General features: G+C 43.4%; 1 protein-coding gene across 3 annotated transcripts in view; it reads left to right on the forward strand.

Annotated features, from left to right (window-relative positions):
- LOC146812686 (uncharacterized) overlaps positions 1-17,160 on the forward strand; it is a 213,228-nt gene that overhangs the window by 45,245 nt on the left and 150,823 nt on the right. For 2 of the 3 annotated variants that reach the window (XM_085619794.1, XM_085619795.1), the window contains exons 3-6: positions 6,021-6,149; positions 6,667-6,810; positions 8,033-8,111; positions 9,637-9,698. In XM_085619794.1, coding sequence (XP_085475920.1) covers positions 6,021-6,149; positions 6,667-6,810; positions 8,033-8,111; positions 9,637-9,698 — 414 coding nt within the window. The remainder of the gene's footprint in view (positions 1-6,020; positions 6,150-6,666; positions 6,811-8,032; positions 8,112-9,636; positions 9,699-17,160) is intronic. The other variant, XM_085619796.1, reaches the window with a different exon arrangement.

Genomic DNA, 17,160 nt, shown 5'->3' on the forward strand with positions numbered 1-17,160 from the left:
CCCCCGCTTGACGAATCCCCCCGAGACTTTCAGGGTAGGAGCGGAGCGTAGCGCCCCACCTATTTTGAGAAATTCGCGAGGATTCGTCGACCGGCGCCAAAGTTATTCAAAATAGAATGTTGCGGATTTCCTATGGAAACAGGGTCCTAACTATAACTATCTATATCTATCTATATATATAGATAGATATTTATAAGTATTACCTACTGGCGGTCGCCAGTAGGTAGTTATAGTTAGGACCCTGTTTCCATAGGAAATCCGCAACATTCTATTTTGAATAACTTTGGCGCCGGTCGACGAATCCTCGCGAATTTCTCAAAATAGGTGGGGCGCTATGCTCCGCTGCTACCCTGAAAGTCTCGGGGGGATTCGTCAAGCGGGGGCTGAGATAAAAGGGGGGTCCCAAAACGCGTTTTTCCCATGCATTTTTCCATAGGACCTTTAGACAGGGCTACAGCCCGAACGGCTGAACAGAATTACTAGAAATTTGGCAGAGAGGTAGTCCTCAGGTCAAGGAAGTGCCTTTTGTAGGTTTGGTGTAAATCTGTTCAGTAGATTCTGAGAAAATAGCCTTTAAATCAATATATATATCTGAGCCAGCTTACGGTACGCTTACCGTAAGCTTACCGTACGCGTACGGTGGCGTGCGCGAGCGCGATTCTGATTGGCTGTTACATCTAAGTAAACATTCGAATCGGTCGAAACCAGGAAGCGGCGGCCGCCATTTTCTCTCTCGCACTCTGAGGGGGGGGCTGTAAACAAAGGCAAAAAACATATAAAGGGGCTGTTTAGACAGCGCCCATGCACATAGCCATGTTAGTTGAGTCCTCAAAGATCCCCCAAGGCCAAAAACGGTAAATTTTTATTTTTTGAAAATTTCGCCGATTACGCTTACCGTACGCGTACGGTGCGCTTACGCTAAAAATTTTAATAAAAAAAAAAAAACACTCTCTGTGCATGGCATATTATTGTCATCACTTACAAATTAAATTTAACAGGATACCTATCACAAGGAAGCGCATAATATGTCCTCCATGTGCGCACGGTGCGTAACGTGGGCACGCGGTGCGCGTAGCGCACTGCGTGCCCACCTTGCGTGTACGGCACTAACTGCGTAAAGTGGGCGTGCGGTGCGCGAAGCGCACCGCGTGCTCACTGTGCGCGCACGGTGCGCGAAGCGCACCGTGCGCGCACGGAACGAACTGCGTTAAGTGGGCGTGCACGCCACGAATGGCGTAAAGTAACTTAGCATTTAAAAAACCGTACAAATTCACTGAAAACACCATAGGTTTCACACACGTTATAGTTAGGAATTAGCATTTAAAAAACCTTGCAAATTCACTGAAAAAACCAAAGGTTTCAGACATGTTATAGTTAGCGGAAATTTTACTGATAAAAAACCAATGAAATTCCCCCGTTATAGTTAGTGCAGGCAACTGTAACTCACGCGACCGCAATCTTCTGCTGATGACATATGTGTCTTTATGAAAAAAAGATATTTGTAATATATGTATAGCTAAAAATTTATGGAAGAAGACATGGGCAAATAAGTGTCTAAATACAGTATTAGCATCAGCAGAGGATTGCGGTCGTGTGAGTTATAGTTGCCTGCACTAACTATAACGGGGGAATTTCATTGGTTTTTTATCAGTAAAATTTCCGCTAACTATAACATGTCTGAAACCTATGGTTTTTTCAGTGAATATATATATATATATTTTTTTTTTATGCAGATAGATACACGCAGATACAGTGTTGTAATAGGTGAAGGCCTCTATGAACACTAACACCTCTAATAGATCCATACACAAATACACTATGTACCCAAAAAGTGCAGTCCATAGTTCATATATAGAACCCCAAAATTGTAATTTTTCAAGTGAAATGCTCACACTTTGGAGTAAATTATTTACCGAAAAGTGTGCACCTAATTCACACAGGTAACTTTCACTTTTGAGTAAGTTTACACCTTTGAGTAAGGTTACTACTTTTTGGCATTGACAAACAGCACTTTTGTAGTAACTTGCACCTTTGTAGTAAGTCCAGCACTACAAATGGCCAACTACAGGTACTGCAACATCCTCCCATAGAAAATAATTGGAGGTAGGGACTTACTAATAAAGTTTAAGTCACTATAAAAGTGTAAGTTACTATTAAAGTGCATATTGTAAATAGGACTTTGAAGTAAGGTTTGTAGCACTCCAAAACTTACTACAAATCGTACTTTGTGAATCAGACACTAAATGTTCACTTCATGAAAGTCACTCACTCCTGCCATGCGCAGTGTTGTCATCAAATATGTCATTTCATATGTCACCAGTGATGGCATCAATGATGTCATGGAACATGTCATGGGCGATATAATATATAAGGTCATTACCAGAGAATGGCAAGGGTGCAAGTTATAGTTACTTGAAATAATTATAACTGGTGAACTTCAGGTTTTTTTCACTTTATAATATTACATTTTAAACTGACATTTTCACCTAACTATATCGTCACTTTAACCTTTGTGTTTTTTCAGGAAATTTCTGAGGTTTTTTAATGCAAAGTAGGATATTATTACCATACCTAACTCTAACACCACTTTAATCTTTGTTTTTTCAGTGAATTTCTAGTTTTTTTAAAATAATGTAAAGTGAGATTTTATTATCATACGTAACTATGCCAACCCCCGCCTTTGGCTGTGAGTGGCATGGAGTTGGCCGGAGGGTCTGGCTGTGGGCCAGATTCTTTGCCCAAACCCCCGCAAGCAGCCACACCTTGCCACTCATGGCCTTTGGCTGTGTGCAGCATGGAATTGGCTTTAGGACATGGCCTGTGGCCTGGCTGTAATAGTTAACATGCATAAGTATTTACACATGCATATCCAGAACTTGAGATGTGATTTTTGTTCTGGAGTGTTTGTGTGAGCTGGGATGTTAGCTCTAGAACCTGAGGAGTTCAGTTGCTGTTGGGACTTGGTGGATAGGACATTTCATGTTATAGATGTTACTTGTTTAAATAAAGAAGAAGCTGTTCAACCTCTACAGGATTCAAGAGCACTTCTTTACACAGGCCCCGTGCCATGCCCCCTGTAGGCAGCCACACGCCGCCACGCATGACCTTTGATTGTGCACACCATGGGTTAGCAGCTGGGCCAATCGCTCATACCCAGCCAACCCACCACAGACACTCATGCCATCCCTTTTTTTTCCAATGGTCTTCATATTCCGCAGGACACCCGTGGGAGTCCGCTCGGCAACTGCAGTCCTGTGGGGCTTTCACATGAACACGGGCCTCCCGCTGGTTCACAGCAACCCAAAAAAAGAAAAAAAATAATTTGCCCCCACATGTTCCAGGGTGCCAGGGTACCCTTAAACTGCCTCCTTATACCTTTTTTATTTAATTTTCAGGACATCTGAACACGGTCCCCATGTCTTCTAATAGCAGCGGAAATATTTCACCTAATTTTGAAGCCACCCAATCAGAGCACGAGCTCCCACGGGAGAGAGATGATGAACGAGAAAAAAGGTTCCCTTGGATAATCTGATAGCTCTACTATTTGATGTTGCATGTCCACGGGACTCCTTCAAGTGTCCCACAAACAATACATCCAGATGTTCAAACAATTTGAACCATAATTTCCCCAAAACTACTTGATGGATTTATAGCAAATCACACGTTTTCTGGGTAAAGATCTAACTTTCTGCCAGATTTGGAGTAATTCCGTTAAGCCATTTGGGCTACAGCACTGTGCAAAAATCCACATCGAAATTATATGGGAGAATTGCGTTTTGGAACCTTCCATTTTTCGCAGCCCTGGCTTGACGGATCACCCCGAAACCTAAAGGAAGGAGATGATGGTGATGAACTTCTTTTTGGGAATGTTTTGTGAAGATTTGTCAAAGAGCAACAAAGTTATTAGTTAATAAACACACAAGTGGACAGGGCAAATGTGACCAAAAATATTTTAATAAATCCTACTGTCCTCCATTTTGTAAACAATTTATCTTGATAATGACAGATATTGGGAGGGATTAAAAACAAAATGACTCAAAGATTGGGAGCTATAACGAAACCCTTTGGAATTAAAAAATCACTCATGTTTACAAACATCGGGAGAACTTAAAAAAATGGTGTGGTAGTAGGAGGGGTTATCAGGAAAGGACCAGCAGAATACACTACATGGCTGCAGGGGCACTGGCAATAGCTGTGGGGGACCCAGGTCACATAGGAAGGAGATGGGGCAAATACGAGCTGAAGAAGGGAAGTGCCACACAGTGAGCAGCAGGGAACACAGTTGTGCGTTGAGGAGAGGCAAGGGCACACCGAGGGGTTGCAGGGCCAAAGCAGAGCTGCACAATATGAGGTACGGTTATGGAACGAGGGGCTGGAGGTTGGCAGGGGACACAGAGGGGAATGGTGCAGGGCCACACAGAGGGTCAGAATGAGGGCAGGGCATCACACAGGTGTTGCAAGCAAGAGTGGGACACATATGGGCCTGTGGGGGAGGGCAGATAGTTGCAGGGAAAGAAGAGAAAATACAGATAACTGAAAGGGGAATGGAGCTGCACACAAAGGAGCTGGAAAAGAGACGTCGTACCCCAGCACCCAGATACCTCCAGGGCAGGGACTGGCCGAAGCGGGCACTGGGCCTTTTCAGGGTGGGGGCCGTTTTTGGACCGGTGGAGGCCATTTTGTTCATGGGGGCCCCCTGTAACAAAAGAGCAGCAGCACTGTTTCCCACCAGCACCCCCCCCACACACACACACACGTCTGATGAAATTGCAAGGGCTGGTTTGCATTCCCTGTCCAGCCCTGTTTGACAGCTCTACATATGCTGATTGATTGATTGAATGATTGACTGAGGTGAATGGCAAGGTGGGACAGGCCTGCACAGGACAAGATAAAACATATGAATTGCAGAGGGCCAGGGATACATGCAGGGAGGTGAGAGGTACACACAGGTGTTGCAGGAGAAGGTGGGAGGAACAAAAAGTACAGGTGGGGATAGTGGCCGCTGTGGGGAGAAAGGGGTCACAAAGGGGCTGTAACAGGTGCCATGAGAATGTGGGGGTATCCAGAGGGGCTGTATGAAGGGAGGAATCACACATACACTCAGTCAACATTCACACCATCATACATCCACACAATCAACCTCATCTGGCAACAATCGGCATCATAGATGCACACAACCAACTTCATAAGTCAACAAACCCACCAATGGACACTAACAAACGCTGTCTAATACAGTCACAGACCCAGCATCCTATGCCAGCAATGTTAACATCATATGTCAGCGCACCCCTATCATACAGCCACCCACCCAACATAATATATGATTGCAACCCACAATTACAGGCTGGCTAAACCACCAATATACACGTACATACATCAATCAGCCACAGCCATATTTCTACACCCACACCGACCAACATTCTTCCATACCCCATTTGTCAAATGACCATATCAACCACAATCACCATACACACACCATTATATGTATGGACACCCAGACAACCAGGCAGCCATATTCATGTGCCTGAATCCACCAACATATGTACACACTCCCACTCTCTCTATATATATATATATATTTTTTTTTTGTTTCCACCCAAAGACTGCCGCTCTCATACATGGCGGGTGCAGCGGCTCACGAGAGCAGTCGCGAGAACAATCCGTTTTGCCTCCTCACAGAAACGTTGCACGCTCAGGAGCGATTTTTAATTAATCTTTATTACAGTATAGCCACAACAACAAACTGACAGATTCGTTTCGGCCCCTGACCTTTGTCAATGAATATATATATATGACGTAGGAGGTAAATTAGGAAGGGTGAGAAATAGAGGAAGGTGTGTAGGAGAGGAATGAGAAGAGAAAAGATATAGAGCTTGATAGGAAGGGATAGCACAAGGTGTAGAAAGTGAGTGAATGCTAGAAGTCGTAAAAGGGGTGAGCTATGGGGGAATCTAGGAAGAAACCCAAAGCTGTGAGGGCCTGTGGCTTACCTGATCCCAGGCCTGTCTCTTGTATTTCAGGACAGTTTGCACAGTCCAAGTGCTCTGCCACTCGTAAGACACAGTGTGCCCCATGCTTGCCAGACTCATACACGGACTTATGGAACTCTTACTACACATGCCTCCCTTGCCGGACCCAGTGTAACACAGGTAAGATGGAGTATGCGTGTGCCTGAGCACCTCCCACTTCTTTAACACCCTGGATATGCCTTATTGAGCTAAAGGTGGGCATACTACTCAAACGCCTTTTTTTCTTGTACAAACCTGGCACTATCCCCATCCTTCCTTCTCTTCATCCTTTCGCACCTAGGGTTTTAGGTATTCATCTTTGCCCTCTTTTCTTCCTTTCCAATAGATGTACTTTCCTTCTTTCTTTTATCACTAGAACTGTCTTTTAGCCAGCTTAATACATGTGACCTTGATTTCTTCCCTATGTGTCTCTTTTCCGTGGATCACTGGGCTCTCCAGAAACACTTTTTTGTCTCCCCATGCTTCTGTCCTTCCTGCTGTTCTGACATCTTGCACCTGCAATAATTCGGACCTCCTTTACCTTTACAGCGCTGGCTCCTCTACAGAATACTATAATACAATTATTTGACTCATCCCTATCCCAAGACATGCTTAGAAGTGTCATCTTGTCATGCCTCATTTTGCCTCTCTCTCCCAGATAGTTACTTGGTGGAGACCAGCAAGTGTTTAAGTGACCGCCCTCGAAGCTGCGGTTGTCGCGAAGGTTACACCTGCAGTCGCGATGATGATGGCCAGTGTGAGCAATGCACACCATTGGTGGGGAGCAAAGCGACAGCAACAAGTGAGACTGAATGACACCCAACACACTTACAGACACGTACACTTCCTTAAGGGCCCTACCCTGCCATCAGTTCTGTGAATCTATTCTTCAAAAGCTCTCCTACTGCTGCCCTCATTTCCTTTTCTTTGAAACTTATCCCTCTGCTGCACAGTTGTCTCTTCTTTGTTGCTTATCCCACTGCTGCACAGTTGTCTCTTCTTTGTTGCTTATCCCTCTGCTGCACAGTTGTCTTTTCTTTGTTGCTTATCCCACTGCTGCCACCTTTTCTTCTTCTTGCACCTTATCTTACTACTGTCATTTCGCCTGCTTTCATCCACCATTTCCTCGTTTAGCAAAAGATCCCCTACTACCACATTTCTTCTTCTTTGCAAATTATTCTCCTGCTGCCACCATTTTCTTGTCTGTGCCTCATCTGATGTCTTCCACCTTGTGCACTTGTTCACAATTTCTCACATAGCTGCGACCAGTTCCTCCTCTATGCTATGCATGCAGGTGGTCCACCATTTCCTCTTCTTTGCAAATGAGGCCACTGCTGCCTAAATTTCCATTCTTCTTTGCAACTCATCCCACAGCTGCCACCATTTCCCATTCTATGCAACCTATGCTATTCCATTATTTCCTCATCTACGCAACATATCCCACAGCTGCCACCATATCCCATTTTATGCAACCTATCCTATTTCATTGTTTCCTCATCTGCGCAACCTATCCCACTGCTGCCACCATTTCCCATTTTTTTTAACCTATCCTATTCCATTATTTCCTCATCTACGCAACATATCCCACAGCTGCCACCATATCCCATTTTTTGCAACCTATCCTATTTCATTGTTTCCTCATCTGCGCAACCTATCCCACTGCTGCCACCATTTCCCATTTTTTTAACCTATCCTATTCCATTATTTCCTCATCTACGCAACCAAGCCAACACTGCTGCCACCAGTTCCTCCACTTTGCAATTAGCCCCACTTTGCAAGAATCTCTGCCTCTATGCAACCTATCCCATTTCTTGCACCACTTCTTCTTCTTCATAAATGATGCCACTGCTGCCACCATTTCCTTGTCTCTGTGGCTCATTCCACTTCTGCAGTCCCATCCTCTTCTATGGAACTCATCCCTTCACTGCAGACGAGTCCCCAGTGATGCAGGAAGGAGTGTGGAATTGATACCCAACCAGTCCTACCATTTCCAACCAAAGATCTGTACTTTTTGAACCATACAGGACAAGTGACCACTGCTGGTGACTGTGGGGCTGAAGGAGTCTTCAATGCCACATCGGGGAGATGTGAAGACATCATCCAGTGAGTATGCCTCTTTTGCTGCCGGTCCTCTTCTACCTGTAGGTCTTTCTTTTATTTCTATTGCCATCTCTGTTAGCATTTCTCTCCCTAGGTTTGTGTCATTTGTCTACTCTTTCAAGAGAGCATACCTGCTGCCTAAACTGTGATGGTTTTAGTGCATTTCAGCCCATCTGTTCCATCCAATGAACCCTAAGCTCAGTGGGTGTAAAGTAGGGTGTCCTCTTTACTAAGGGTGCGGATTTCAGTATTCCACCACAAGTGGTAGTATCACAAAACATGGATGAAATAAACGTGAGCTGCTAAAACATATGGTCTAAAACATCTACTACCAAAATATATATCCTATAAAATATAAATCCAACAAAAAATAGCTCCTTACAAAATGTGAACATGTACCCAACGCCACTCAGAAGAATTCAGACCCAAATATGCTAAATTTGGAGTTCGGAAAGTGATATCACACAGTGTTGCAGGCAATAGTCAATATGAAAGTATTTAATTCAAAAGTGGTTAATATGTTTGTAGTGAGATATGTATATATATATTCAATAGAGATTTTGGCAGTAGGTTTTTGAGTCTATGTTTTTGCGCTCTTTGTTTTTGGGGTATATTGTCTCATGGAACCAGCTCTTGAACCCTTGGCATTCACTTGCTCTGCATGGAAGTTGAGTGTCTCAAAGACAGCTTGGGTGTTTTAGATGGGCTTCATGCAAATATGACCACCGGTAGCTCTCTTCTGGGGATTGTGGGCATTAGCAGCGGCCGGTACCCTTGCATACCTCAATGAAAGGGACTAGCAGCAGGAGAACTGGGCTCTCCAACCAGGAGGGTGACCACTAAATTGAAGATTCCACTCACCAAGATGGTGTGCACAGCAGGTGACACTCTCATCAGGGTAGGAATGCTGCCCCAGGAGATGCTTGCACTAGGTGGACACTGACAGAAGGGGCACTGGACCTTGTGGGGACTTTCACAACAGAGAGTCATTCTTTGCAGGGTCTTGAACATTAAGATCAGAGATGCATTTGCCAGGGTAAGAGATGATAAAACAGAGGTCTTTATCATCTTCACGCTGGGTCCCCTTGAAGTAAGTTACTTCTGGCTGCTCCATACCCTGGATCAATATGCATAATGACAAAAATAATGTTTTTTTTGTCAGAGATCCTATGAAATTATGAGAAAACCTAGGAAATCGATTTTCTGAGTGGGAATAAGCGTTGATTTTTCGGGATTTAAGAGGAAACCCAGATCTGAAAGGAACGAACGAGTGAGGTGCAAATGTCCCCTTGAAGTAAGTCACCCCTGGCTGCTCCATATTCTCCATCAATCTGCATAGTAACAAAAAAATGTTTTTTTTGTCAGAGGTCCTTGCTTCTTTTGGTCTTTCATTTTAGTCCCATGGGAGGTCCTGATCCAGAGCTGGATGAGAGCTTCAGAAAAGGGTGCGCTTATCCTGGGGGAATACCCTTGGAATGGAAACCCCCAGTGCTAGGAAATTATTTGAACAGTTTTTCTCTCTCTGTAGGTGTGAAGGAGCCCGATCTGGAGGCCACACCTGTAAGGATCACTTGCTGTCTTCACACGCAGGTAAAAAAGACCGCAATCCTACACAAAATTGTTTAAGCTCTTGGTTTTTTCTTGGGTTTTAGGGATTTTGTGTATATCTCGGTGGTATGTTACCATTACTTTGTAGGTTTTACAATGAAGGTCTTAACATTGCGGTCAGCACATCAGGAGTCTTTACATTGCAACAAGGTTTTCTGTCTTTTACTTCACGGGTAGGTTACTCTTTAAAGTTTTAAGTACCAATATACATGAAACACAGTAAAGGTGCACCACAAGTAATAACAATATGAACACATTTGCAAATAGAATTCCAAGGTATATGCAATGCTTCTTTTTATTCTTTTTTGTTCACGTATTCTTGTATAAAATATATGTTGCCAATTTTACAGCAGAAACAGCCAACGCATTTTGTCTATAGCAATGGACTTCTTCAGGGCAAAGTTGTATTCAAAACTCATGTCGTCAAGTCAATTACATACATGCGACAATGGCCATCCTCCGAAATGCATGTCAATGTGGAACAATAAATTGTCGACCCCCAATAAAAACAGACGACGACGTGGCAAGTGGTAATGTCCACAGGCATTAGAGTAACAACATTCTGTAGATTCTACAGACATCCAACTAAAATTATGTATTTTTGTCAAAGAAGGTGTCCATCCACCCTTCTGTGGCACTAGGGAAACTTAGTAAACTTATACATTTTTTTAAACGAGACACTTGGGGGACTCCAAGGTGGGGTGACTTGCATGGCTCTCACCATGTTTTATTTTTACCCAGAATGTTTGGAAACCTCAAACTTTGTCTAAAAAAACACATTTTCCTTACACTTCTGTGATGGAATCTGTGGGGAGCCACAAAAGTCCATCCCCCCCCAGCATTCCCCCATGTCTTCCGATACAAATGGTACCTCACTTGTGAGGGTAGGCCTTGTGCCTGTGACATGAAACGGCCAAATGCAACATGGATGCAATTCATTTTTCCACCCAAAACGAACCCGTTTTTTGCAAAGTGGGAAGCAGTGGGTTCTGGACCCTAGCTCAGCCAACACCTAGAGAAACCCAGCAAACCTGCACATTTTTTAAAAACTAGGCTCCAAGGGGTAGCCAGGATGGGGTGACTTGTGTGGCTCCCACCAGGTTTTTTACCCAGAATCCCTTGCAAACCTCAAACTTTGACTAAAAAAACAAATTTTCCTCATATTTCTGTGATGGAAAGTTCTGGAATCTGTAGGGAACCACAAACTCCCATCACCCGGCATTCCCCATTGTCTCTTGATAAAATTGATACCTCACTTGCGTGGGTAGGCCTTTTGCCTGCAACAGGAAACGGTCCAAAACCATGGACGTATGTACTATGAAGTTAAGACAGCATCACCATAAACACTACTGGAGACTTTGGCTGATACAGTTGTAGGTTTATTCCAAAGTTAAGGACCCACAACAAAAGAAACATCAAGATTGGTCTGAGTACTGTTCAGGAATGACCATTCTCAGAACTATGTCATAAGTTCCAAATAGAATACATTAACACATTACATCAGAATGAACAAACATACTACATCACCTTCCCCCATAAACAAAGTAAAAAAAAACCAGAATATATAACTGAATAACAACAAAAAAGCAATATCAAAAATAGAAAAATAATACATCTTCAATATAGCTCAAATTCCTGAAGTTTCACTGGTATTTTCACAGATCCGGAGGAATGAGTTATAAACACCTCTTTGAGTATCACCTCTGTTTGAAATCCCTGCCCCTTGGACACAAGTTGTAGGAAATTCATTCATCCCAGCATTCATGACTTTGCAACCAACCAAGGTGGTTTCCCTACCATCCCCGCAATCAAAAGCAATCTGCAAATCACTCAAATTAAATCTATCAGAGGCATTACCTCAAGAACTATGCACATCCGTAGACAACATGGACTCACTTTCAACAGCACCTCTATACGTTTGTTTGTAAATTTCAGAAATTGGAATTACGCTATCCTTGTTCCACCACCCTCTGTCTTGGAGCAAAACAAAGGACTTGCTGACTTTATTGACCTTTATCGGCAATGAGAATTTGGATTCACCTTTAAGTACTCCAGTGGGTTTCTTAATCAAAACAAAATCATTCACTTTGACCTCAGATTCACGCACATTGTGTTTGAAATCATAATATATTTTTATTTTTTTCAGTGTTTCTATTATTCTGTCTCTCAAAACCTGATCTTAGGAACTACCCCAATACTTAAGAAATGTAAATCCAGAAGCAAACTGTTACCACCCTGGAATGAGTTTGGTTCTGATCTCCCTACCTTGTAAGCTTCGAAAGGAGAAAGCTCTGTCATGGAGTGAGGGGTGATCAGATAACTCCAAATCTTAACTTCCAAACATTTAGCAACGTCTAGATGAGCAGAGAGTGCAGTTTGAATACCCTCCTTGAGATCGCACTCTCAATAAAACCATTCAAGGAAGGACTATACAAAGCAACTTGTTGATGAGTGATATCCAAACTTGCCATAAAATTGTTCATTTCCTTCGACACAAAATGTGCACCATTGTCAGTAACTAAGAATCGCAGACAGCCTTCAATTAAAAATATTTAAAAAAAACAAAATCAGAGTCTATTATTAAGGCCATCGACAAATAAATAGTAGATCCATTTAGAAAAATAATTAATAAAGACTATTAAAAACTTCTGGTCAGCGGGCAACAACTGGAAAGGTCCAGAAAAATCCATAGCCACTTTAACCCAAGGACCAGAGCGAAGAGGAACAGGATGGAGAGGCCTAGTAGAGTCTAACCAGTGCTTACCTGATACTATACACTGAGGACATTTTCCAATTAAAGCTGACGTCATTTTGCTCAACCCACACCACCAAAAATACAGTTTTATTTTTTGGCAAGTAGCAGATATGCCCAAGTGAATTTCATGAGCCATGGTAGTGATGCGCTCATATAGGGTGGAAGGTGGAACAAACAAAGTCCTCCATATACAAAATCTGATTTTCACAGGATAATTCTGAGGCAAATTGTGGGAAACTACGCAACTCGCCTAACTGTATTTTAGAAGGCCAACCAACATTTGTTTAATAAAACACTTTCTGAAGAACATCATCATGATCGGTAGCATTCAACCACTCACTCTCAGAGATTATACCAGCACAAGCAGCTACGACATCCACCACAGCAACAGCACACTCCTCATCGCCTCCACCTACATCAAAAGGAATAGAAAGTGGCAAATGCAAAAATAATAAGCTCTAAAAGTTTTTCCTTTTTGAGTATATTTGACAAAAATTCTATTCCTGAAGCTTTAATAGTAATCTTACTAAGCATGCAGACACTTTTCCCAAACCATTTTCGGCTAATAGGTAGACCAGCGGTTTGTGGTCAGTGAACAAATTAAAAAAGCTGTCCTCCAAATATACGTCTTAAACTTGTCCCCCACCCAAACACAGGCAAGAGTCCCATGATCAATATTATTGTAATTGACCTTTTGCATCATATACAGTGCAAGAAGCAAAGGAAACTATATTCTCTTGTCGATTCACCCATTGTCCAAACACAGCACCTAATCCTTTGAGACTAGCATCAATAATGATAAAAGAACTGCCTTCAGGATTATACAGTTGAAGGGCTGGCACATTGATTACCAGATCTCTAATACTCTCAAAAGCTTGATTAACTTGTGAAGATCACTCAAATTTAGTTCCCTTCTTAAGTAAAGTGCCCTAAGATTGAATCAAGAGAGCATACACTGGAACAAAGCGTGCATAATATTCACAGAGACCTAAGAAAGATCCTAATGCAACTTTGTCCACGGGAGAGGGTGCACTCTTGTTGGCCTCAACATTATAAGCTTTGGCTTGATACCTGTCGCTGAAATTGTGTGTCCCATATATTCAACTCGGTGGACAAACAGATTACATTTTTCAAATTTCACTGTCATGCCACGTTCTTCCAGGATTATGAACACTCTTTCCAGGACAATCAAATGCTCCTCCGCTTTTAGTGTGGACCAAGATATCCTCCGGGATAGCTTGTACTTGGTGTTCATCACTAAAAAGAGTATCCATCATCTTTTGAAAAACATTTGCCGCTGACGCTAAGCCATATGGGAGTCTCAAATACTTAAAAGCCCCAAAAGGCATGACAAACGTTGTTAAAGCTTGTGAGCTGGGACTAAGAGGAATTTGGTGGTAGGCAGAATGAAGAAACTTTGTTGAAATGTTGTGGTAGTGGGTGGCAATTAACAAGTATGTTTTGATTAAGGGATCTTAAATACACACATAATCTTAAATCCCCAGATCATTTTTGAGATAAAACGACCGGAGACACCCATGCTGAAGAGTTGGTTGGGGCAATGGTACCCTCAGCCGTGAGTTTTTCCAACAGTAACTTCAAATCTGCCCTTATGCTCAAAGACACTGGACGCACTTTGTGAATAACTGGTGATGCGTCTTTCTTGAGTTTAATTTTGTATTTAAAATCTTTAACTGTGCAAAATGTATCACAGAACACACTAGGGAACCTATTAACTATCGAGTGTGTCACCCCTACTTGAGTATCAATGGACATAATAGGTACTTCTCCTAAGACAATTGGTTCTCATGTCCTGGGAGTAAATACATTCTCAGCTTAGCCAAGTCCAACCAATCAATAATGTCTCAGCCCTTGGCTGCTATGTAGACTTTGGTGGTTGTTTGTCTGCTAAAATATTCTCAGGATGTTATAAAATACCCCAAAAGTTCCACATCCTGTTCACCAAAAGCCTTGGGGCAGATATCTGGAGAAACCAACGTTATGCCATCAGGTCACCATCTCAAAAATGTAGAATCTGCTAAAATGGTAACCAGAGCTTTTAAGTCCGCCATGACAGTAAGGGTTTTACTATCCACTGTAGCGTGACAAATATGTCCCTTTATTTGTTTCGACAATTCACTAGAAGGCATGTCAATTGTTAATCGCACATTGGCAAACCTGTCAGCACAGTCCTTCACCTCCTTAGGATTGCTCAGCACATCCACATGACAAATGTTGATCTTATCAGAAGTTGCAAGAGCACTTTTAAACACCCCTTGGAAGTGCCCCATTATTATGACAATGATTACACCTTCTGCCTAGTGCAGGGCAGATAGGATGGTTTCCCATGTGATTCGGTGAACCACACCTATAAAACACTGGAATACTCCTTTTGGATTTTCCATTTTTACTGATTGCTCCAATCATAGATTCATCTGACACGTAACTGGCAGGTGACAGTCCAGTATGAACATTAAATTGATTGGTTCCCTGTCCAGACATGACCTGTGTAGTTATGATTGATCTTTCTATGCTCTTTGCAATGTCAATAGTCTCATCTAGGCTTGGGTTCTTGCAAGTTATTAGCCTCTCTTGCACTTTCTTAGAGTAGCAATTGAACACAAATTGATCCCTTCTGTAGCTATCTACTCTATTTTCAAACTCACAGCGTGATGCCAACACACACAAGGTAGCTATGTATTCCTCAACTCTTTCTTCAAATGCCTGTTTGCATTAAAAACAAGCATTGGCATAGCCAATAGGTCTCGCCTTTGGGACCTTATAAGTGTTTAGCCATGCAACAGTTGCATAACTAAAAACTTATAAGGTCCCAAAAGCGAGACCTATTGGCTATGAAAAGCGGCCCTGCGGCCGCGAAAGTGAAAGTGATAGCGATCACGATCAAACATCAAAGTGAAAGTAATCGGGGTAAAGCGCGGCGCGCGTGCCCGCGCACCGGCACTGTAGCTCTAGACTGGCCTGGTAGCACTTTTTGGAGCACTCTCAATAAGTCTCGCCAGACCAGCGCATGCGCTGGGTCAGGCGAGACCTAAAAATTATGTATCTCTAGAAGAACCCTGGATTCATCAATTTATTGCTTCCACATCTTTTCCTTGGCTTTTATATACGCAATCCAGGTCACATTATCATCTGATGGAGCTGGCACAACAGGTTCATTAACAAATGTCTCTCTGACCAGCAATAACTAGATGATTAAATACAAGTGCAGACTTTCTAACAGGAGAGTACGCAAGATTAGCTATAGCTGCAAGATGATTTTTAATAATGCGCAACCGTTGTCTCCACGTAATGTTGGGTTTCCCAGGTCTTTTGAAAAAAAGGAGATAGGTGAACCGCTCCTTGCACTGTTGCCGTAACTAGAGAAAGAGAAAATAAAAACTCTCACCTGTGAAAACAGCTGACCTGAAAAAAGGGATGCTGATAAAATATATTAATGAAGTAGAATAAACACAACAAGGTGTGCATGTAGACGCAAGTACAATGGTGAGGAAACAGCTGCTAGCACACGTCCTCAGCCGGAGGGACCACTGAGAGAAAAAGAAAAAAACACTGTTAAAAACGCTCCCCGTGTTACGGAAGTGCACAAAGAATCATAATCAAGGGTTTTCTCCTGAACTAAGATGGGTGCCGACATGTGACTTTGGACGTCCCTGCGATGTTGGACGTGCAGACCAGGCCACCGGTAGAGAAACTTGCATTTCAGCCTTGTATAAGATATGCTGAAGCGGGGAAGATCATGTCACAGTCAGTGTTGCCAGATTGGGCTATTTCTTGCACAAATGGGCGACATTTTTAGGTCTCGCCTGAGCCAGCGCTTTAGCGCTGCTCCGGCGAGAGCTATAGAAAACGGGGATTTGGAAGTGCAAACAAGTGCTTTTCAGGCCCCCAACTACAGTGCATGTGCGCCGGGCGCGCGCACCATTTGGCAGCCTGCGTGTACATTTTGCGGGCGCTTTGATGTTCTCAGTGAGCCGCGCGGCCACTGCGAACATCAAAGCGGCCGCAAAAGTGATCACAATTTGCCAGCCTGCGTGCCTCTCTCCCCTACCTCCTCCCTTATCCCACTTTAGGTTAGGCATGATACTTGTGAGCTTTGAGTATACAGCATGAATTTCTGCCATGCCGTTTCTATCCCTGACCTCATATGCTGAGACAGCCAAAGCAAGACAACAGAAGCAGAGTTACAGGTAATAAAGTTGCATAAAGGACGAATACTTCAGCTCCCTGTAGAGACACTCATTAATTCCACTTAGGGGGTTGTATCAAGCTGCAGCCCGTGCCCGTCTCTTTCCGCATGCCAGGGCGTGCTGGCAGGTTCTCGCGCGGTCCATTCTCTGCACTGAGGAGCGCGTGTTTATACTGCAGCCTCTGACACCCGATGGCAGTTCATTACCCCGACTCTGCACCCCTGCATGGCAGGAGCACTGTGGTGATGCAGTGGCGCTCTCTGCCCCCGTCTCCAACCAACCACAGAGCCGCACGCAAGGACAAGAGCGCGCCCTTGGGCAGAACACAATTTAATTAGTGGATCGGGCTGAGCTCAGCGCAGGCAGAAATACACCCAGCGAGGTCAGCTTTATTCTCACATGGGAGCGGCAGGCTATGCAGCGGCTAGACTGCGGGCCTCTTCCTGCGAGGCGCTGTGTCCTAAACCCGGTGAGGCCGTGG

This window comes from Triturus cristatus, chromosome 7 (genome assembly GCF_964204655.1).
Source record: "Triturus cristatus chromosome 7, aTriCri1.1, whole genome shotgun sequence".
NCBI classification, from domain to species: domain Eukaryota; kingdom Metazoa; phylum Chordata; class Amphibia; order Caudata; family Salamandridae; genus Triturus; species Triturus cristatus.